A 24,798-nucleotide genomic window follows, 5' to 3' on the forward strand; every position below is an offset into this window, starting at 1 on the left:
TTTTTAAAGAACCATTTGAAGGACCTTTTTAAAAATGGTTCTTTAAAGAACCATTTTTAAAAAGGTTCTTTGAAAAACCATTAAAGGTGCCCCAAAGAACCATTTCTTGATGGTTCTTTGGGGCACCTTTAAAGGTTCTTCAATGAACCATTGAAAGAAATGGTTCTTCAAAGAACCATTGTTTGAAAGGTTCTTTGTGGCACCAAAAAAGGTTCTTCTATGGCATCAGTCTAAAGAACCACTTTTGGTTCCAGTTGGCACCTTTATTTTTCTGAGTGTAGACAACGAGAAAATCTTACAAATCATCAAAGCCCATCTCTCTAATAGATGTATGAAGGTAATGACACTTGCAAAAGCAAAGAGGTTGTTCCAAAAAATGTAAATATGAAAACAATAATGTAATTATTATAATGAAATAATAATTTCATTATTGTTTTCTTAACAGGGTTTTAAAACATATGTCTGAGGTCCACTCGAGGATTTTGTTAAGCTGCTTCACTGATTCCAGTCACTGTGAGTGTCGAGCACAATAATACACAGCAGAATCTTCAGTCTTCAGGCTGTTCATTTGCAAAAACAGCTGTTTTCTGCTGTTGTCTCTGGAGGCAGTAAACCTGCCTTGTACTGACTGAGTAGTAGTTGCTGCCACCATTAGTATCAGTTCCAATCCACTCCAGTCCTTTCCCAGGAGCCTGTCTGATCCAGGACATCCAGTTGCTACTAAATGAGAGTCCAGAGGTGGTACAGGTGAGTCTGTGAGACTCTCCAGGTTTTTTAACAACTGGTTCAGATTGTGTCAGAGTCTGGGCATGGACTGTTAAATAACAACCAAATCATAGTCAGTTTCTTTCACTTTGCAGCATTTTATTGATAATTAAAGGTCATTTAGCTTTACCTCCCCAGCAGATAGTTAAAAGCAGCAATACTCTCTTGTAGTCATGTTCAACTGTGTGACATCTGCTCTCTCTGTCATGCTCCTTGCAGTCAGATAAGTAGAGGCTGAAGATAAATTTTGCATTGACTCCTCCTCACATTGTACTATCAGACTGGTTCTGCATGAACTCTTTTCATGGTGAAACTAGAATAAATGCTCGGTGTAAGCAAATGTCTTAAAATGTTTTCACAACCTTAAAAATTAGCAACATTTTTAATGTCTCTTCAACAACAATTATAGCACTGAATATATAATCTGACTAAGTGAAATATTTAGCTTTGTCACATACTGAGCTTTGACACTGTGTTGAAAAGACAAAAAGTTTAATATTTAGAAATTTGAGGTCATTTTCTTCTGAGTGCACCTAGTATCTCTGTTGTTGCAATATTATAACACACTTTGCAAAACTATTAGCACAGCTATTACACATAACAGAACCTGTTTTCTTCTTCTTTTTCTCCCTTTTTCCCCCCACCTGTCCCGTTTGGTTCTTTAGCCGTCAAAATTGTTGTCTGAAGGCCAACAAGGATACCCAAGATTACCAAGTGGATCTTCATTGCTTTGCCGTATTGGTCCACTGGATCACCTGTTGAGAGAAAAAAAAAAGAGAAAACAAGCAAAAAAGAGAGCAGCATAATAAACACAACATCATAGCTAAGTATAAATAACAGTAAATACTAAATATTGAATGTTGTTGTGCAGCACGCAGGACTGACAGCGCACAATGTGCTTTGAGGTAGCAGCCAAGAAAGGTGTAGTTTGTGTCTGTGAACACCCATGTAACACCTGTGTGCACACCTGTGTGGATCAGTGCACTTATATTCAAAAGGTTTCTCCACATAACAATCTGCTAGAGAGTGTGGGGAGCCATAGCCCCCCGTCCCCCCAGGGCATGAATCAGGCATGGAGGAGATCCAGGCTCCAGATATCCAGAGTTCCCAGAGTGCGAGAGCCCAAGGAGGACCGAGCAGCAGGTCCAGAGCCCGGAGGCTCCTGGGCCCCCTACCCCCAGGAGGAGGCCCGACCAAGCTACGGACGCCCGGCCCCTCCAAGCAGCCACTGGGAGTGAGCCGGTACATACCTGAGCGCCCAGCCCCAGACACCAAGAACTACCAATGCACCGACGCCTGAGGGCATCAGCCACCGGCAGGGAGAGTGGGGTGATAGGCCTCCATACTTTGGAGAGCCTGAGATGAACCTGTTTTCTTCTGAATACTCATCCATCAGTTACTCATCTAATCTAACTGATCTCTATTACAAACTACTTTGCCTTGTATACGGATCAAATCAAATCCATTTTTTAAAAGTTAGTTTGTAATGTGTTCCATCTGGATATTTGAATGGTGGTTTGTATGTAATATAAAAAGAAAAATCAACCTTTATCAAAACTTGTTTGCACTTCTAACACCGGTGCAGTGTTTTGCTGGCTTTTGTGGTCACTGTGTAGTGTTTTTCAAAAGTAGTCTATGTTTACACAGATAGTGCCCTTGTGTAAAAAGTAGTCGTGGTAATTTATATTGTTTTGTGAATTTTCATACATACATAATAAATGGGCTTATCAGGACAACATATCAGGACAAGGAAGAGTAAAAGGGAATAGTTTTTGCATGAATTACTTGCAAAAACGTTATTACTGTGTCTCATCGAGCAGAGTAATAAACTGCTGTGTCCTTAGTCTTCAAACTCTTAATTATAGATACACTTTACTACGGGAGTCATCTCTGGAGATGGTAAATCTACCCAGGATTGACTGGGAGTGAGAGATAGGAGAACTGTAAGTGCTGATATAAGCAATCCACTCCAGTCCTTTTTCAGGAGCCTGTCTGATCTAGTTCATTTTGTAGCTGCTTAATGTAAACCCAGAGCCTTTTAATCACTGCTTCAGATTCTCTGAATCTGATGATCAAGACCTTGCAAGACATTGACAATCAAGATCAGGGAAAATCCTGACCAGACCTGCAAACAGCTAAAAGCAGCAGTCCTGTCTTGTAATCCATCATACAAGTTGTCTGTTATCTGTCATTAGGTAGCAGTTGGAGCTGCCTCTTGTTTGTATGGACACCTCACAGGAAGAAGATAAGGAAAGGAAAAAATATCACCTTTTCCTCAGTGTATCAAGAGTCATCAACACTGTGGCATATCACAGTGTTCGATTGTTGCTTTATATTCCTATTGATGTGAGCTGCAGACAGTGACTAATTAAGTCTCTTTCAGAAATGCTACACTTGGGTCTAAATGATTTAAAGCTCTGCTTTGAAAAAAACTTTTCCTTCAAATCATTATTGGCTCTTCCTCTGGTGGGCTCATATAAGTGTATATATATATTCTTATATGTACATATCTATTCCTTGAACCTAAAACTATGAAAAAATAAATAAATAAAAAGGAGCAAAAATTATTGTAAGACCTGTGCAATGATTTGTTGGTTTGATGCAAGTTTTAGCTGTCACTTTGTTGCTTTTTGCAAAAGTAGTTTATGTTCTCCATGATAGTACCTAAATAATCACAAATAAATAAGTAATCATTGTAGTTTAGCCTGTTTTGAGTATTTTCATCCACGGGTAAATGAATAAATTTAGCATCTCAGGGCAACCACTATGAGACTACTGTATGTTACTAGGGGTATTGGTGAATCTGGGAAGTAGTTTTTGTATGACTCTCCTATTACTGGCTGTCACTGTGTCACACTGGGCACAGTGATAAACTGCTGTGTCCTCAGTTTTTAAACTGTTCATTTGTAGAAAAAGTTTACTGCTGGAGTCATCTCTGGAAATGATGAATCTACCCTGGACTGACTGGGAGTAATAGATATGAGAACTGCCTGTGTGTATAAAAGCGATCCACTCCAGTCCTTTTCCAGGAGCCTGTCTGACCCAAACCATCCTGTAGCTGCTGAATGTGAATCCAGAGGCTGTACAGGTCAGTCTGTGGGATTCTCCAGGCCTTTTAATCACTGGCTCAGATTCTCTCAGAGTCTGACCATCAACACCTGTCAAGACATTAGAAAAAAATCAAATGACTTATTCTTCAAAATTTCATGTCAATGTCAATTTAAGCTCAGAGAAAACCCTTGCCTGCCCAGCAAACAGCTAAAAGCAGCAGTCCTGCCTTGAAATCCATCATAGTGCTATAGAAGTGCACAAAGGTGTCTGTTGTTCTCTCCAAAGAGGGTTAAGTAGTAGTGGAAGATGCTTTGCATTGACTCCACCTCACAGGAAAGTGATAACTGAAGGAAATGTTTTAACTGTTTTCACAGTTTTTCAAATGCTAGCAAGTCTGTGCTATGAACACGCCTTTTGTCTGAAGAATTAATCTCTCCTCCAAACCTCTGCATATTAAATAAAAATGATGACAATATCACTTTTTAAATAATGCATGTTTCCATAACAATTACAGATTTTTACACAGATTTGATATTATTTTTGCTTTCTCTCATAGCATTCATGTTACAGTCTTCACTATACCAGGGTACTCATTCAGCAGTAACAATAATAAGCTAATTAATATTATAGTGTCTTCGAAAACATAGTTTAAGTTCAACTTTAGATTTGTCTCAGCTTTGGATCAGCCAGAAAGCCCTAAAGCATAGAAGTACTAAAGGTCATATTATGATTAACAATTTTAGTTTGATGCCAGACCCAGATTTAAAAATGATGAAAAGTGTACAGAAAGTACTTTGTATGCATTTCATTCATTACTATATTCATCACTATACAGTGGTGTGTAAAAAAATGTTTGCCTCTATCTGATTACCTATTTTTTTTTTGTATGTTTTTCACACTTAAATTTCAATATTAGACAGAGATAGCACAAGTAAACACAAAATGCAGTTTCTATATGAATATGCTTATGAAGGTGTTATAATGTAAATTACCTTTGGTTTATCACATGTTTGGAAAGTGTTTAATTTCTCTACCCACACACAGGCCTGATTAGTGCCACACCTGTTCACCTGAAATCACTTAAAAGGTTGTTAAGATCTCCCAATTCTTTGAATCTTTGGGCTGAAGGAAGGACAATACTCGGTGTATAAATGCTCAATCAACAATCATTTATTTCCATACAATGAGCATAAACCATCCGGATGGGGAGACATGCATGCAGAGGGTCACAGCAAATCTCAAAATGGTGACGGGTTACTCAGCTTCTTATAGCCTCTAGTGGCCCCCACCTAGTCGTAAAAGCCTAAACATTCACATTCTTTCTCTGTTATGGCGCCTAAGTTATGACCTCGACTCCCTGTCCTTCTGCTCTCTGTAAAGGTGGGGGTATGGAATGTGGTCTGTCTCTTCTATTATCGGCACAAGGTCCTCTGCACACAACATTCTCTTCATGATTCAGCAGTATGAAATGTCAAGAAACAGTGTAACACATTCACAGCAGATCAAGGGTACAGGGTAATCCACACCTGTCTAACAAATCCAAAAATGGTCACATTCTTTTAACCTAAAAATATAATGGAAACTAAGCTACATACACAGCACACAATCTAGACTAAGGGATATTATATGACCTACAGCAGTTAACATAATTCAACTACTTTAACTACAGAACTACAGATGCTGCAATCCAAGGAAAATCAGGAACAATGAAAAACAACAAACAAATAATTAAGAGCTCTGAGTCTGGAGAAGTTTATAAGGTTATAAAGCCATTTCTAAAGCTGTGGCACTCAAACAAACCACAGTGAGATCCATTATCCACAAATGGCAAAAAAATGGAACAGTGGTGACTCTTCCCAGGAGTGGCTGGCCGAGCATAATTACCCCAATAGTGAAATTATCGTCTAAGATGTCACAAAAGACTACAAAACAACATCCAAGAAACTGGTAAAAGACTCATTGCCATTCATCACAAACACTTGATTGTCATTGTTGCTACTAAGGGCCCAACCAGTTATTGGGTTTAGGAGACAATCATTTTTTCCACACAGGACCGCGTAAATTTGGATTTTTTTCCCCTTAATAATAATAGAAACTGCATTTTATGTTTACTTCTGTTGTCTTTGTCTCATATTTACATTTATTTGATGATTTAAAATATTTAAGTGTGATAAACATACAAACCAAAAAAAGGAAATCAGGAAGGTGGCAAACAGTTTTTCCACATCACTGTATCATAGAAACATGTTAAAATAATCTGAATAAAAAGTAGCAAAGTGCATGAAAAGCAAACATTGTATCTCTGCCAACCTAAGCAACTATTTGATAACAGGTTTGTCACATTATCTTAAAATGTGCATATATGAAAAGTGACAAGGTTGTGTGTAAGAGGGGTGAACAGTAACTGATCCTGTTGCATATGCATTTCTGGGAGTTCCTATCTCAAAATGCAAAATGTACGGATGAGAAAGAATCAGGTGCCCAAACTGATTTACTAACATTTGTGACATGCAATTTACTGAAAATTGTCCTGGCATTAGTTTTTTGCACTTAATGTTGTGGCAGTCGTTGCATTGCTGAGAAGTCTTTACAGAGATTTAAGAACATAATGTTTAGCCACATATTCTCCTTAAAATGCTGGCTGTGTGAGTGCTGTCCGAAAAACAATGTGGGCTTTGTAGATAATTGGGAATCTTTCTGAGGAAGACCTAAAGAGCTGGCGAGCTTTTATTTCTAGTAATCTGAACAAATGTATAACAACCCCCTCCCCAAAACAAAATGTGACTACTCAGAGTTGGCACCAGCAAGCAGAGGTGCAGTCTCTTATGCCACTCTGCATCTTCTTTCATCCTGCATTCCCTGAAAACCTCATCCCAACAAAAAACAACATTCAGAAAAAAACAATTTAAGCACAAAAAAGACAAGGAAGAAAGATATAGCTATCTAACAGTACCAAAACTAATGGATTATTCTTCCTTTCAACAGGAAGGGGCAGCCACCTGCTGTGACCCACTGGTACTTTTCCTACAGACTGTCTTATCCAAGCTGTACAGTTGCCAAAAGTTGCCAAAAGAATAAATGGCCTGTTTGCATTCACCTGAAGTTTTCTTATAAGCAGTTTTTATAGTCGAGTAGCAAGGAAGTTACCAACTATGTTATCTGATAAACTTGCCAGGAAACCAACTTTGCCTAGCATTTCTTTAATTGTATTACTCAGTCATACTTTAAATTGACACTGTAATTAAAATTTGTTGCAACAAAGGAACTAATTGTCCTCTTGTCTCTCCTCTTGTTGTTATACATACAGATTATCCAGAGAGGATTCACTTTGCCATAGAATTTTGAGGTGAAAAATGAATTTAGTCCATTTTGGAATAAAGCTACAATGTGACAAAATGAAAATACAAGTGAAGCACTATGAATACTTTTTAGACACAGTATGTATTTAAGGACTTTGGGGTTTTTGTTCAGGTCTGCAGCTGGTTTGTGTTATTGTGGTTTCCTGGCACAGTAATACACAGCAGTGTCTTCAGGCTGCAGATTCTGTCCATTTAGAGTCACTGTCTTGCTGGAAGAATCTAAGCTGATACTGAACTTGTTCTTTAGTGAATCTTTGTAGAGTGTGCTATGTCCAACACCTGACCCTCCAACCCACTCCAGTCCTTTCCCTGCAGGCTGTCTGATCCAAGCTGTCCAGTAAGTGCTTATAGAATAAGTGACCTGACAACTGATAGTCAGACGTTGACCTGGCTGCAAAGTCAAAGGGCCTGACTGTGTCAGCTGTTCACACTTTACACCTGTAAAGAGAGAAGCATATTTCAAATTGTGCAGTTACAGATAAATTGGTTACTATGACAAATGCAAACCATGTATGATAAATCCAGAGAAACCTACATGATCCAGCTGCTATCAGTAGCAGAGCTACAGACAACATGGTTTATGGTCAGATTTCTGGTATCTCCAGCCAAAAAATATGAGGAGGTTTTTATGGCTGAGTAGCGAGGAAGCTCACTGAGTTTGCATAGAATAAACCACACAAGGCACTGACTGTAGCCAACAGAAGGGTGACTGTTCTATTTAAAAAAACTTTTCATGATAACTTTGCCTAATATTTGTTTAATTGTATTCACACTTTCACAGCCCCCCACAATGAAACAGAATATTAAACTACATTTTCCTAACTTTTTCTGCTCAAAGTTGTTCCATGCGCTATCAGCACGGAAGGATCTGCACCTGTCTTTTTGTATATATAGCAGAGATTTGCAGGTTAAAAACTGTAACTGATATTTATTTGTTTGCCGGGGACCATGAACAAAAACATCTCAGTATAACACAGAGATGTGTTATACAACATTTAGATCTGCAGTCTCCGGTCAAACAACAAATGAAATATAAAAAAAAGTCACATTGTCATGATTTTTTTTATATATAATTAATGCAACTGACAATTCATGTAGTGTTATACTTTCAGTGTATCCTTTAGAAAAACTTTCAAAAGTATTTTTTCCAGTAGAATTCTACAAATTTAAAGCAAATAAAAAGCTCAGCATCTTCTCATTAGCTGTTGAGATGCCAGGTAATGTACCTTTAAAGTTATACATTTCCTAGAGTTGTATCAATAAATAATGCAACCAACTGTTTATTAAGAGGTTTGCCATGCCATCTTAAAATGTGACTGTTTTTATTATTTATTACTGACATCTACATACAGCATTAAAACATTCAGGAATTTACTGCAGTAAAAAAGTATTGTGACCCACTGAAATACAAAGTAAGAAACAACAACAACAACAACAATCCTTTTATAGTGTGTACATGGTTACATGTATTTCAGGCCTTCACATCAGTTCATGTTCAATTTTCTGCCACCTTTAGGTGGTTGTAAAATATTTTCATTGAGTCTTTATGCTAAGTTATACAAAGTTTTAAAAGGAATTATTTCTGGAAAAAACACCTTTCAGTGAAATGTCACAAGAGACAAAAAAATAAGCATAAATTTAAAATCATTCCATCTGCACCAGTGACAATGTATCTGCAAACACAGTGGAATTTCTAAAGTTTGTAAAATGTTCTGACATTTTTCTTCATGTCAGAGACAGAGGAACTAGAAATCTGGATTGGATAGCTTTTTATAGTTAAATATGTGACAGTAATTTGGTAAGTAAGTAAATTAGCTCTGATGTTACTTGAAATACTGATGTATAAAGGAAAAGGTTACTTTGTAGATTTTCATCATTTTGAACAAAGATGTGAACTGAAAATTTTAACTACTAGAAATGTTAAATGTTTTACATTGTACACAATAAAGACTTTATGTTGCAGAGTATAACTGGCAATGAATGCTTTGCTGTTGTTTATATAATAGAAAAACAGATTTCTGCCATAAAAGATTGCAGGTCTCTTGCTCTCATGGTTGCAGGTTATGAAATATAGTGAATATCATGCTGGAAGCTGCCCCATAAAGGGAAATAGACAGGTGATGCCCTGATGCTGTCAAAGTCAGGATGGCTGCCAGTGACCGGCTGTTCACACTTCACATCTGTTGCAAAAAGCTTTTTTGTTCACAGTTTATACTGCAAAAGAATGATGACTAATAAATATGATAAATGATAAACTCCTAATTCCTTGTGCATTAGCAAATAATATGTTTAATGGAAGATGTTTTTTAAAATCAGAATTGCAATAAAAATTATAATAGGCCCCCATGGAAACAAAGAGTGTTGTCTAAATATAATGTGAGGTTTTCACTGGGGATAAAAACTGAACTAAAAACAACATATTTGAAACTTAAGCTGAACTAAATTGAACCTAAAGCGTTCTTTTTTGTTGTTACTTAAACTACATATTTGTGCAAGTGTTAACACTGCTAGCATCCAAGACTAAGTTCTACATAAACTAATATTTTGTTGTTGCTGGTTTACATAAAATACCCTTGATGTTTTCAGTCTCTACAGATGTGTGAAAACAAAGGATTAACTTGACACTGAAGGAAAATAGCTTTGGAGGAACTAAAACTGTGTGTGTCAATATGTTAGCTTTATTTACTAATGAATATTCATGTTACCAGATACAAATAACTAATAATGACTCTGTATCTCTGAAAAATGAATCTGACACATAAAGTTTTTGTACAGCATTGCATCATCGTGTGTCCCTGTGCCTCTTGAACACAATAATAAACAGCAGAATCCTCAGTCGTCAAGCTGTTCATCTGCAGATACACCTGCTTTCTGCTGTTGTCTCTGGAGATGGTAAATCGGCCTCTGAATGACTGAGAGTAGTAGGAGTTACTGCTAGATTCAATATGAGCGATCCATTCCAGTCCTTTTAAAGAAGTCTGCCTGATCCAGTCAGCATAAATGTCACCAGCAAACCCTGAGTATGTACAGGTCAGTCTGTGGGAGTCTCCAGGCCTTTTAACCACTGGTTCAGACTCAGTCAGTGTTTGACCCTCAGTACCTACACAAATGTCAACAACGGATTAGGACAACGAACAATTACATCTACATGTGTTTGTCCAACAGATTTATATACCCTTACCAGCCAAAGTAGAACACACAATGAAAGAAACAACTAAATAAGCAGATCTGGTCATTGTAAAAGTCTGTTTTCTTTGTCCAGTTTGCAGTGTGTATGTATTAGATTGAGCTTCTGACCTTTGGTCTACACCAATATGAGGATATTGTAGATATCGGTTTTGCATGGACTCCTCCTCCTTAGCAGAAAAAATATCTTTGGTTCACTCAAAGTTATACTTTTTAGGACAGTTTTCAGACAGAGCCAGAAGTTGTTTTTTGCCAGTAAACCTCTAAAATACCAAAGTACAGAACAGGTGCAACATCATCTCCTCACCCAGTTGTGGTTAGACTTATTTTAGACTGTCCAGGCTGTACAACTATTACTTTGACTGAATGAGAACAATCCTGGACATACTTGGAAAAAAAAGCCTAAATAAATATAATTTCCAACAATAATAACATGTGGATTAAGAAAATGAAGATTTTGTCTTTGTCTTGGCAACATCAGTGGTGTGCACCTCTATTTTATGTCAAAGTTGGCACTGTTATTTTTTATAAGCATTTGATTGTCTATTTCTATACAGTTAGGGTTACAGTGCAACCTGTTGCTTTGGTGCCCTCTTGTTGGTGCATGTAGTTTTGCATTAAAAAAATATGTCTTCAGGTCTTCCAGCTGTGTGAAGACAAAGGTGTAGAGATACTTTAAGCAGCAAATTTGCTGAGGAACTGAAACCATGTGTACAGTTGTGGTCAAAAGTTTACATACATTTGTAAAGAATATAATATAATGACTCCTCCGAGTGTCCCGTTATTTCTAAAACTCTGATTGGAACAGATACTTCTTTGTCACAAAAAACATTCATGAAGTTTGGTTCTTTTGTGACATTATTATGGGTTAACAGAAAAAAGTGATGACATCTACTGGGTCAAAAATATACATACAGCAGTGCTAATATTTGGTTACACGTCCCTTAGCCATTTTCACTTCAATTAGGCGCTTTTGGTAGCCATCCACAAGCTTCTGGTTGAATCTTTGACCATTCCTCTTGACAGAATTGGTGCAGTTCAGTTAAATTTGATGGCTTTCTGACATGGACTTGTTTCTTCTTATCAATGGGGTTTAAGTCAGGACTTTGGGAAGGCCATTCTAAAACCCTTATTCTAGCCTGATTTAGCCATTTCTTTACCACTTTTGAAGTGTGTTTGGGGTCATTGTCCTGTTGGAACACCCAACTGCGCCCAAGACCTAACCTTCGTGCTGATGATTTTAGGTTATGTTGAAGAATGTGAAGGTAATCCTCCTTCTTCATTATCCTATTTACTCTCTGTAAAGCACCAGTTCCATTGGCAACAAAACAGCCCCACAGCATAATACTCCCACCACCATGCTTGATTGTAGGCATGGTGTTCTTGGGGTTAAAGGCCTCACCTTTTCTCCTCCAAACATATTGCTGGGCATTGTGGCCAAAAAGTTAGATTTTTGTTTCGTCTGACCACGGAACTTTCCTCCAGAAGGTTTTATCTTTGTCCATGTGATCAGCAGCAAACTTCAGTCGAGCCTTAAGGTGCCGCTTTTGGAGCAAGGGCTACCTTCTTGCACGGCAGCCTCTCAGTCCATGGAGATGCAAAACACATATGACTGTGGACAATGACACCTGTGTTCCAGCAGCTTTTAATTCTTGGCAGATCTGCTTTTTGGTGATTCATGGTTGACTCTTTACCCTCCTGACCAATTTTCTCTCAGCAGCAGGTGATAGCTTGCGTTTTCTTAATGATCTTGGCAGTGATGAAACAGTGCCATGCACTTTATACTTACAAACAATTGTTTGCACTGTTGCTCTTGGGACATGCAGCTGCTTTGAAATGGCACCAAGTGACTTTCCTGACTTGTTCAAGTCAATAATTCGCTTTTTCGGATCCATGCTGAGCTCCTTTGACTTTCCCATTTTAGCGTTTGTGGGCATTTGTATCCAATGAGCCATATTTACCTGGCCTAAGAGAAGTTACCAGCTGTAGTCACTCATAATCACTCACAAGAAGTTAAGAGGCCATGCTATGAAGCTCAGTTCACTGACAACTTTCTAAGTCACCAAAATTGCTAATTCATGTTGCTGTATGTATATTTTTGACCCAGCAGATGTGATCACTTTTTGTTGTTCTGTTAACCCATAATAAAGTCATAAAATAACCAAACTTCATGAATGTTTTTTGTGACAAAGAAGTATATGTTCCAATCATTCTATCAGAGAAAAATCTGAGTTTTAGAAATAACGGAACACTCAGTAGAGCCACATATTATGTATGTGTGTGTACTTTTGACCACAACTGTAAGAACAAATAAAAACATACTTTTAAGAACAGATAAAAACTAGGATGTGTCAAATTTAAAGTTAAAGTTAAATTAAACCCAAGGGTGAACAGGTGAAGTACTAAAGTCAGATGTTGTGTTGCCAACCTTGAGGATCGATCAATCTATCTATTAGATAGATAGATAGATAGATAGATAGATAGATAGATAGATAGATAGATAGATAGATAGATAGATAGATAGATAGATAGATAGATAGATAGATAGATAGATAGATAGATAGATAGTATATCTACACATTGAATATGAAGAATTTAATATGAAGAATATAAAAGTCTCGTGGAATGTAAATGTTGTGCCTGAATAGTAATATATTTCTATATTTAGAATGAGCTCAAAAATGAGTACAGTAGGATTTTGTACAGCTTTTAAAATGACTTCAGTCACTGTGGCCTTCGAGCACAATAATAAACAGCAGAATCTTCAGTCTTCAGGCTGTTCATCTCTAGATACACCTGCTGTTTGTCATTGTCTCTGGAGATCGTAAACCGACCTTGGACTGACTGAGAGTAGGATTTAGTGCTACCAGTTGGTTGAGTTAAATGAGCAATCCACTCCAGTGCTTTTCCAGGAGGCTGTCTCACCCAGACCATCTCATAGTCGCTGAATATGAATCCAGAGGCTGTACATGTCAGTCTGTGAGATTCTCCAGGCCTTTTAATTACTGGTTCAGATTCTGTCAAAGTCTGTCCGTCAACACCTACAAAAAAGAAAACAGAATATGAAATATGTCGATAACACAAAGAAAACTTTATTAAAGTAAGATCAAACTCTTCACCTGCCCAGCAGAGAGTTAAAAACAGCAGCCCTGTCATGCAGTCCATCATGTCAAACTGTGTGCACACTGCTCCAAGCAGTCAAATAAGTAGAGGTGAGATCAGAAAGTTTTACACTGACTCCTCCTACCCCAAAGAAAAGCAGTCTACATGTGTTCATGATTCATGATGTGAGAACCTATTATTTTATTTACATAGTAACAACATGAGGGCCAGGAACAAAAAACAAAATGAGTGTGCAGTAGTAATCGCCATTGCCTATGTCACCTCACACATCAAAAGCTGTGGGTGTTTATCTGTGCTTGAATGGTTTCTCTCTGGGTGTCATTAAGTGAAATCTGGAGACATTAATTTGGAAAAATCCCATCAGCCACTTCAATTTTGAATTTTTTCAAATTATTTCCATCTTGCCAAAGAATTTTGACCAGAAGATAGTTTTTTGAGGTTTTCCAAACATGGTTAAAGACTTTAACAATAAGTAAGTCAAATTTCTAATTTAACATTTTTTCTGCTGCACAAATTCCTGATCAGCCTGAAATTGCTCCAGCAGCTTGAAAGAATATATTTCTATATTTTAGCAGAATTTAGTCAAATATACTATGTGTTCATACATAATTGACATTCACCACTTTTAGTTTATTGCAAGTGCTTTTTCTGTGGAGATTTTTTAAACACTTTTGACAATAGAAAGAAGAAGAAGAAAGTGTACTTTATTGGTCCCCGTGGGGAAAATCCCTCTCTGCATTTAACCCATTCACTCAGTGAAGCAGTGGGCAGCCATTGGGCGCCCGGGGAGCAGTGTGTAGGGACGGTACCTTGCTCAGGGGTACCTCAGGGTAGCTGTTCAGGGGAATCGAACCCCCGACCTTCCGATCATGGGGCCACCACTCTACCTACTGAGCTATCCCTGCCCTAGAGAACATAGGTTAGCGATGGCATGCCTGCTTCATGTAAACTCCAAAACTGAATTGTTGGAAATGAAAAAACAAAAGCTGCATCATGACACTCTGTGGGTGCAACATCTGCATGCTTTGGAACAGATTTTTTTCAAATGCTTTCATCCATCCGTTATTATATAATAATAATAACATAATTATAATAATCTGACAAACCATAGTTTGTCACCTAATTACAGGTGAAAGTAAATGACTAAAATAAATCACTTATATTCTAACATTTAGTTAAATATCTGCATTTAGGATGGAAAAAACTTTTTTCAACAAATGAATGAGTTATGAAACCATATGTGACTATCACCACTATAATAATGTATCTTTTTTATGTTATTTCCACATCAACCGTTATTTTACAGTAAACAAGAAGACCTTATAATTGTACTGATGTGCTCTTCAAATTATTAGTGGTCTGAGGGCTCCTCCTTTGGTGTATTTATGTTACAAAGGCTTTCAGAGCTTTTTGTTTAGCTTCTGTTGATGGTATCACGCAGTAGGCAAACAGAGCATAGACTGAGCCAGGGAGGAGTCAGCTCAAACTGCTTTTCAGTCATCCAGATGTCTGCTTCATCTGAAGGTTTGCACAAACACTCCTCCTTCAGCAACACCCATTATCAGCAGCTCTCAGGTAAAATTTTGAAAAATAGACCAAAAGGATTAATTTTTTAAGGCTAGAGTAATCTGCAAGAACCCTTTAACTCATGAAACTAGCAATCAGGTTAAAAAAAATGCATGTCTATAATACAAAAAATAATAATTACAATTATTTTATGTGGGACAAAATGCTGGTTAAAACAAGGTATAGTACAAGAAAGGGTAATTTGATCTAACTGTTTAACCCTACAAAAACCCTACAGCTCTTTTTTAAACTACTAAACTTAAAGAAATGCGTTCCTTTTGCTAACCTGTAAAAATGTTTGTTTGTTTTTAATTAGGGAGGAAAGAGGAATGAATTATCTTAAGTTGATCAGATGTATAATTTGTGGTGGATTCTCATTATTTTGAGGTATGATTGTTGTCACATGATTGTTGGTGTTTCTTTCTGATATTGTGGGTTCCTTATTTTTTGCCAAGTTGGTACAAAATACAGTTTTCCAAATTTATGCTTGATACAGTACTTGCAACAATTGCATTGCCGTCTTAAAATAATGCATGGTCTTAGAGCTCCTCCTTTGGTGGCTTCAAGTTACAAGTGCAGGCTCTGATGGTTATTTTAAATGTGAGCTGTTTAGTCACAATCCCAGACTATTTGACTGCAACCAATATAATAGCATATCATGATCCCCACACTCTGCCTCTTGCCAAGTATCATTTTGTGTGTGGATGTGAGAATGAGAGGATTTCTGTCACTCCATGTTAGCCCAGTGATGACCTGGTGGTGACCTTTAAGTGATGTGGGAAGAGCTTTTAGGACTTATGTGTGTAATATGTGTATGATTTTCATATAATTAGACATATACCTACATAACTCTGTTTTATAGAATATATAACACAAAGAATATCAAAAACCTATTGAAATGTCTGTGAAATACAAATGTTGTACTTGAATATTTATAACATAATACATACAATAGATAATACAATTATACCAATGATGCTTAATGCTAAGGTTGAAAGATGAGTACAGTAAGATTTTGTACAGCTGCTATAACAACCTCTGTCACTGTGTGCGTCGCGCACAATAATAAACAGCAGAATCAGCAGTCGCCAAGCTGCTCATCTGCAGATACACCTGCTGTTTGTCGTTGTCTCTGGAGATGGTAAACCGACCTTGGACTGACTGAGAGTAGTATTTGCTACTACCACTTGGGTTACTTAATAAAGCAATCCACTCCAGTCCTTTCCCAGTAGTCTGTCTGACCCAAGCCATCTGGTAGTCTCTGAATGTGAACCCAGAGGCTGTACATGTCAATGTATGAGACTCTCCAGGTCTTTTAACCACTGGTTCAGATTCTGTCAGAGTCTGTCCATCAATGCCTGTTAAGCCAAACGATAAAAAATTATGTGAAAAAGAAAACGTCAAGTGAAATATGTCAGTGAGATAAAAATAAACTTAATCAAGATCAGTAAGACTCTTCACCTGCACAGAATATAGTTAGAAGCAACAGTCCTGTCCTGCAGTCCATCATGTTCAATTGTGAGTTCACTGTTCAAAGCAGTCAGATAAGTAGAGGTGATACGGTAAAGCTGATTTACATTGACTCATTCTGTTTTTGTTTTTCTTTAATTATTCATGTTTTGGGAATAGAAATTTGTTGACAAAATGGAAACCAGTGACGCATGTAAAAACATCAGGTTTTTCCTGATCCCACTTTATTTGCAGTCCATTTACTATTATTAACACTTTGTTACACTTAACTTTCACTTCAAATATAAATGAGCAGCTTATTTTTAATTAAAAATTATTAATATTGTAAGTAGTAGTAGCAGTATTAGTAGGAATGGTAATAGTAGTAAAGGCAACAAAAGTGGTTAATTTCATGTTTTATTATTCTTGCAGTTTGTCATATACAACATTTACTGTATTCTAAGATTCACCATCGTTAAAGTGTAACATATTAATAACCAGGAGGATTTTATAAATGTTTTAAGTACACCAGTCCTATTATGGAAATTGAATCCACTGTCCCCAGCCATCAGATATGTACAATCTACACCTGAAGTTTTACATTTACTACTCTCATGAAAGAGAGAAAAAGAATGGATGTGGGAAAAAGAATATCACCACTGTGGATACCGTGTTCAGATTTAGAATTTCTCCTTGCAAATAAATTCACTACTAAACACTTAAGAATAAGTACTGCGACTGAGTACTGTTTTGAGAAGAAACACCTTGACAGTGAGTTTAAGATAATGACGTTTTTTAAAGGCTTTTTAATCTATTAATATTATTGATAGATTTTAGGATAATATTCTTAACTAATAACAACATGTATGGCCCTAAAAACACCAAGAAATAAAAAAATAATAAAACACCAAACACATCACATTTTGTATCTACTAGTGTTTGTGTGTTTTACCCACTGCCATATATTGCACAGTTAGTGACTTCCTATTCTACTGTCACCCACAGGTCTTAGCAAAAACATTTTCTGTGGAGTTTTTGTACAGCCTGTCAGTGCACTTTAAACATTGCACAGTAATATACTGCAGAGATTTCTGGCTTTAGGTTTGTTAGTCTCATATAAGTCATGCTGTTGCTCTTATCTCTGCTGGAATAGTCAGTGCCACTAGCATCACTATAAACACGACGCAACCATTCCATTCTTTTCCTGCAGGCTGTCTGATCCAATGCATACTGCAGCAATTAAATGATAAGCCAGTCCTGTACAGAGAATCATTGTATCTTCAGGATTGTTAAAAAATCGTTATTAAAAAAAGTGAATCTTAACACATAAACTTACATCACTGATTTTACTGTATTTGGAGAAAATGGACAAATATGTTAAAACTGTAGCTGAATGAAAAGTTACAAATGTAAAAATATGCCAACTATGAAAAGAATCGTAGCACATTTTCTACAGCTAGTTCAATAGTCAGCCTCTGGCTGTGACATTACCCAGAATACATCACCTCCTCCATCAATGCAATGGCTAATGCAAAAGTAATCACCTGTAACTAATTTATCTGCTGTAATTTTCAATCAGATAGTTGTTTATATTATATAATTTATTGTGTTCAGACGACAGCCTCTTCTGTAGCAGTCTCATGTCTTCTGGACAGAGATCTCAGATGTTGTTCCTGGGATCTGCTGGAGCCACTCGCCTAGCTTGGGGGTAACTGCACCGAATGTTCTGATTACCACTGGCATCACTGTTACATTCACCTCCCACATCTTCTCAAGCTCTTGCCTGAGCCCTTGGTACTTCTTCAGCTTCTCATATTCCTTCTTTCTGATGTTAATATCACTCTGTATAGCTCTCTGTCTATCACTACGGCAGTCTTCTTCTGCTTGTCTACCACTTCCGTGGTTAGCCATCACCAGTCTGTCCGTCTGTATCCGGAAGTCCAACAGGATCTTAGCTCGGTCATTCTCGACCACCCTAGGGAGCATCTCCCATTTTGACCTTGGGGCTTCCAGACCATACTCTGCATACTCTGTTTCTGTATACTGTGCCCCTTGGTTATGATGTTCAATGTATGACCTGCCTCCTAACATCTTGCACACTGCTGTTATATGCTGGATTTTCTCAGGGGCATCTTTACACAGCCTGCACCAGGGGTCTTCCCTGTGGTAGATCCCTGCCAACATTTGCAGCACCACCTTACTGATACTAGAAACTAATACTGTTAAAAGGTATTCTACTGACAAAGATTCAAAAGGTAATTTGTGAAGCACTAGCAAATAAAAATAACGTTAATGGAAGCTATTTAAAAAAAAAAAAGAATCACAAAGTGTCCTCATGGAAATAAAAGGTATATTATTTAGTGGGGGCAGCAAATGTACTAAATTGACTGTAAGCCCTCCTTCTATAGAGATATGATCAAAATAAAGATATTTTAACAGCATGATAAAACTAAAGTATTTCTTTTGTAGTGAGTTTATAAACCTTTTGACCTTGTTAGTACAGCTGACATCCCAGATTGCATAAAAATTTATATAAAAACGAAAAGTTTGTTGTTACTGGTTTGAATAAAATAACAATTGTTTTGAGTTTCTGCAGATGTGTGAGGCAAAGACCAGAACTTGATACTGCAGTAAAATAGCTTTTGAGGAACTGAAGCTGTGTATGACAGCTGGCAACTTTTAAATAAATAGATAAATGATCAAAAATTAAAATGTTATGATCAATGCGATCTTTCTACAATATAGCCAAACACATTTGACCCGTATCTTCAAGTTCCTTCTTAGTTACCATAAATACCCAATGAATATGCGTGTTGCAAGAGTGATATATTTACAAACAGTGCATATGGTAATATCTGTTAGTTGTAAGGTAAGATTTATTATCTAATATAAATATTTAGCAACATTAATAAAATTAAGCAACAATACTCAGGTGGGCAGTGGAGTTTAAATCATGCTCAGTTGGTACTAAAGGACCCAAAGTCTTCCTAGAAAATATGCTGAAAATTACAACAGCAACAAAACCCTGAACTATTGATACAAGACAGGAAACCATATGACACATGCAACCATGTTGTACTGCAGGTTATCATGGTCATGTTGCTGTTATGTGATTAAATGATTAGATATATATGTTAGCAAGTTGTTGACTAGTTGTGCCTAACAAAAGGCTGGTGAGTGTATAGACAGCCAGATAAATAGAAATAGAAGAAGTCTGGTCGCACTAACTCCTCCTCATATGTGTGTACTGCTTTATATAGCTGCTGAACAAATGTCAGTCACTGTGACTCTAACAAACAACAATAAACAGCAGAATATTCATTATATTATTCAAAAGTATATTCAAAAATTTGTGAAAAGGGAAAAAAATTAATTGGCTAGATTGAGTTTACAAGTTAAACAGTTAAACTCAAATTAATATCTTTGAATGTGATGGGCATACAGTTATCATCATCGTGCTTCCACTGTTCCTGTCTCCAGCCAAGTAAGTAAAGGTAGAAGGAACTGGATTAAAAACAAACAAACAAAACACAGTGGCATACATTCAAATCAAGATGAATAATTAGTCTAATTACTCTGATACAAATTATAAACAGAATTTTATTCCATGATCTAAAACTTGGCATGGTAACTTTTTGTACAGCATTGCTGCCGCTTGTATCACTGTGGCTCCCGAGCACAATAATAAACAGCTGAATCCTCAGTTGTCAGGCTGTTCATCTGCAGATTCACCTGCTTTATACTGTTGTCTCTGGAGATGGTAAACCGGCCTCTGACTGACTGAGAGTGGTAGGTGCTACTACCACCATAGTTGATCCAAGCAATCCACTCCAGTCCTTTTCCAGGAGCCTGTCTGATCCAAGCAGTATCATAATCACTACTGAACCCTGAGTATGTACAGGTCAGTCTGTGGGAGTCTCCAGGCCTTTTAACCACTGATTCAGACTCAGTCAGTGTTTGACCCTCAGTACCTACAGAAATATTAACTTATTGTTGTGATCACATTTTCATTAGAATAATGTTTGTTTGTCCAACAGATTTATGTATCCTTACCAGCCAAGGTAGAAAACAAAATAAGAGAGACAACTAAACAGTTTGGTCTGATCATTGTAAAAGTCATTGTTGTTGTCCACTCTGCAGTCTGTGACTTTTACTCTGCAGATGAACATTTGAAGGCATTGGCCATATAAGTTTTGCATTGGCTCCTCCTACTCAACAAAAAACAAAAAACTCTTTTTCACAAAGTGAGAAGCAAAAGCTGGAAAATGTATAAATGACATTTGTCAGTAATATAACCATGTACTATAAATAATTGCGATGCAGAATTTTCTAATGATTCAAATGAACAATTATTAAGACAGTGTGACTGAATTTCTGTCTGCTGTCTATGAAGATGAGAGTAATATTCATTTCAATCAGAGTAGCACTGCACTATAGCAGCATGTCTGATTCAAGGGTTCCAGTAATGACTGTCAAACTCTCACTTTATACCCATCAGTCTCTGGGATTCTTCAGGCGTTTTGACCACTGATTCACACTCAGTTAGGATTTAACAGTACCTACAAACAAATATTTAATTATTAGGGGAAATTAATTAGGGAAAAGTTAACCTTGCATCAGTTCCTCCATCTGTTAGAGGACCACACCTTAGCTCATGCAAAATAGTCAGTAGCACTCATGATTTTCATCAAGTTGCATTTTTTGTAGAAATTCATGAACTGCAGCATGTCTGCGTATGTGTTCATCTTATTCTTCTACTGTAATCTTTTGCTATTATTTGTGAACACTGGAATATGTGCTCTTACACTGCTAATATTAAGCAGCACACATTTTTGTTTGTTAATTTCATAAAATGGAATAATATAGAATAAGAGGCTTTGAAGCATGCACACTTTTTTATTTTAATGACATCTATGGAGCTTTATAAACTCAAACTTCATTGAAGTTATAACAACTAATCTTATCTTAAGTTCTAATTTGAAGACATTTCATTACAAACTTGCATTATAGTTGTTTATGTTATGTCTTTATGTTGGGCACAAGCTAGTTTGATTAATCTCAGGCATAGCAAGTTAAGTTATGGGTGTAGCATATATCATTAGTGTAATTTTCATATTTTCTTTGTTTTTGTTTTTCAAGTTTTCATTGTTATAGAAAGTATACAAGCCTTTCTTATTTAACCACTCCAAAACCATAAATGGTCTAAGGGCTCCTCTGGTGACTTCATGTTACAGACATTGAAGAGTTTTTGTTCAGGCTTGCTGATGGTTTCTGCTACTGTGACTCTCTGGCACAGTAATACACAGCAGTGTTTTCAGCCTGCACATTCTGTCCACTTAGAGTTACTGTCTTGCTGGAAGAGTCAGCGCTAATACTGAAGTTATTCTTTAAAGAATCTTTGTAGTATGTGGCATATTGACTGATTGATCATACTTTATTCATCCCGAGGGAAATTGGGTTAAGGCTGCCAGCCGTGCCAGCGCCATCTTACCCTTCCGACCATACATACATTACACAAACATCACATGGGGAAGACAGGTCAGAGGGGTATAACATGGAAAATGCACAACATGAGGAAAGATGAGTGAAAAAATAACTCCCCCCAGACTGAGCTCCAACAGAGAGATCAGTTTGAGAACAGAAGAAAACACCTCTGCACATAACACATGAAAAAAACTCTTAATACACCAAAGAAACACATGACAAGCAACAGGGGTGGGTAAAGGGTGAGAGACAGCCAGTGTAGACAGTACATCCGGGCCTGCAGCATATGCGCTGGTCCCCTTGATCCACCGTCAGCATTGGAGGGGAATAAGCGTCGAAGGCGTTTGGAGGGGGAGGGGGGAAGAGTGTACATCTGCGTGTGTATATATGTCTGTGTGCGTGTGTGTGTATGTGTCCAGAGTTCAGCTGAGACAGTGTCCTTCGCCCTGCCAGGCTAAGTAAACAGTCTTCCAGCCAACCCAGGTAGCCTTGCGTAAGATAGGAAGAACAGTCTAAACACAGTCGTTATCAGGGTGTTGTTGTTCAGTTCCAGCCTTGAGACCACAGCTGGCGCCGAGTGGTAGCCGCATGAAGTGATGATGGGTTTACTTTAGTGCGAACAACTCATATGAATTTCAAAGCTGTTCTAACAGTCCGACACTGGTCTCTCAATCTTCCGTTGGAGAGCCGTGAGCTTCTCCATGATGTTTTCAAACTTGCGCTCCGTGGTGTTGTCATTCTTTTGCTCAAAGAGCAGATTCTGAGAACTCACGACCGCAGTGAGCTTCTCCAAGATATTATCAAATTTGCGCTCAGAGATCTTATTCTGAGTATTCACAGCAGCCGTGCGTTCTCCAAGATCTTATCTGTGCTGACTCAATGATCCCATTTCGAGAAACTCACGCCTCTCCCCATCGTTCCAATCCCAGCGGGCAGCCTTGTGGGGGTTTGAACAGCCGGTTCCGCTTCCTTAATTCTTCGATAAGCCAGGGCCAAGCCAGCTCTGATCAGCAAAAACCCTGTTATCATGGTTCCGAATAGGTAGATATCTTCAGCGTCTTCGATCGACAGTCCCGCCAGGCACACCACCCTCCAGTTCTGCCACTCGTCCATCGTGTGCAAGGAAAGTACCTCCAGGACACTCAGGCTCACCCGAGCCCAGACTTCTCATTGAGGAAAGGGTGTCAATTGCATTCAGGGACCAGTTGATCAAATCCATAATTCCTCTTTTAGGTTTTAGAGAACAGACTGTGAGAGAGTGTTCCAGGGAAAAGTAATACAAAAAACACAAGACTAGACAAGGACACAAGAGGCTAAGCAGGAAAGCTAAGGGAGAGGAGGAGGAGAGGAGAAAAGTGCGACCGCCTTCGTCAAGAGCAAGAGAGAAACAAATGATTTTATGTCCATATTTTATGTCCACTGCCTCCACTTATAATCCACTCCAGTTCTTTCCCTGCAGGCTGTCTAATCCAAGCTGTCCGATACCTGCCCAGAGAATAAGAGACCTGACAGGTGATTGTCAGACTTTGACCTGGCTGCGCAATCACAGAGGCTGGCTGTGTCAGCTGCTCACACTTCACACCTGTGGATAAAACATCAGTGCAATTGTAAAAAATAATAACAATATTCTCCAATCATACTGTTAGTATTTCTGGCTCAGTTCCTCTGACTCACAGGCCCAACCAGCCAACAGAAGCAGCACAAAGAACATTTTGGTACCGAAGTTGGTCTGATGGGAGCTCCTGCTCTCCTGTTGGAACTCACAGCATCATATCAGGTATTTATAAGAGTCTGTGAGGAAGTTTACTTTACATAAACACTGACACTGAAAGACAACAAATGAACTATGGATTACACCCTCACTTACAGCTAGACTGGAAATTGTTGTGAAAACATTTCATATATAAGCAAGCAGATTATGTTATTATTTCTTCGAGCGTGTTAATAACTGTACTTCGTTTCTGTACATTTGAAATGTAGAAAGCATTTTTGACTTAGTTTACATGTTATTTGTTTTTGTTTATTTCCTTTTTTTAAAGAAAGTTCAATTTTATTTTATGTTTTTACAGAACCAGTCTAAAATCATTATTTGTCTGAGGGTTGTACCTCCGCTTCTTTAATGGTTTCACCAGTGCTGAGGGTCTAAGGAGTTTTTGTACAGCTCTACTGATGGTTTGTGTGACTGTGACTCTCTGGCACAGTAATACACAGCAGTGTCTTCAGGCTGCATATTTTGTCCATTTAAAGTCACTGCCTTGCTTGAAGTGTCTAAGTCAATGCTAAACTTGTTCTTTAATGAATCTTTGTAAAATGAATCTCCAGTATATTTCATTCCAATCCACTCCAGTCCTTTCCCTGCAGGCTGTCTAATCCAAGCTGTCCTCCAGCTGCTCAGAGAATAAGACACCTGACAGGTGATGGTCAGATGCTGACCTGGCTGCACAATCACAGAGGCTGGCTGTGTCATCTGCTCACACTTCACACCTGTGGAAAAAAACATGTTTTATGTGACAATGTAACAGCAACAGTCAGTATGCTGTGATCATTCTGTCAGTGTTTTTTTCCAGTCAGACTCACAGGATCCAGCAGCCAGCAGGAGCAGCAGAGCCACAGAGAACATTTTGGTACTCAAGTTAATCTGATGAGAACTTTTCTTATGCTTTAACTGACACCATGATTTCAAGTCTTTATAGCAGAGTGTCAGGACGTTTGCTTTACACATAGATGAATGCTGACAGATTATAAGATAAGATAACCTTTATTAGTCGCACACGTAGGAAAGGTGTTAAATTTGGCTATAAGAGATCACACTGCG

At 37.8% G+C, this 24,798-nt stretch overlaps 2 gene segments (V, D, J or C); both read right to left on the reverse strand.

Annotated features, from left to right (window-relative positions):
- Positions 1 to 7,305: 7,305 nt before the first annotated feature.
- Positions 7,306 to 7,769, reverse strand: LOC113020969 (Ig heavy chain V region 5A-like). The segment is given in 2 exon segments: positions 7,306 to 7,613; positions 7,711 to 7,769. Coding segments are annotated over 2 exon segments (348 nt in total).
- A 14,004-nt stretch (positions 7,770 to 21,773) lies between these two features.
- On the reverse strand, positions 21,774 to 23,694 carry LOC113021551 (Ig heavy chain V region 5A-like). The segment is given in 4 exon segments: positions 21,774 to 21,918; positions 23,068 to 23,146; positions 23,413 to 23,565; positions 23,658 to 23,694. Coding segments are annotated over 4 exon segments (414 nt in total).
- Positions 23,695 to 24,798: the final 1,104 nt, after the last annotated feature.

Source organism: Astatotilapia calliptera, chromosome 4 (genome assembly GCF_900246225.1).
Source record: "Astatotilapia calliptera chromosome 4, fAstCal1.2, whole genome shotgun sequence".
NCBI lineage: Eukaryota > Metazoa > Chordata > Actinopteri > Cichliformes > Cichlidae > Astatotilapia > Astatotilapia calliptera.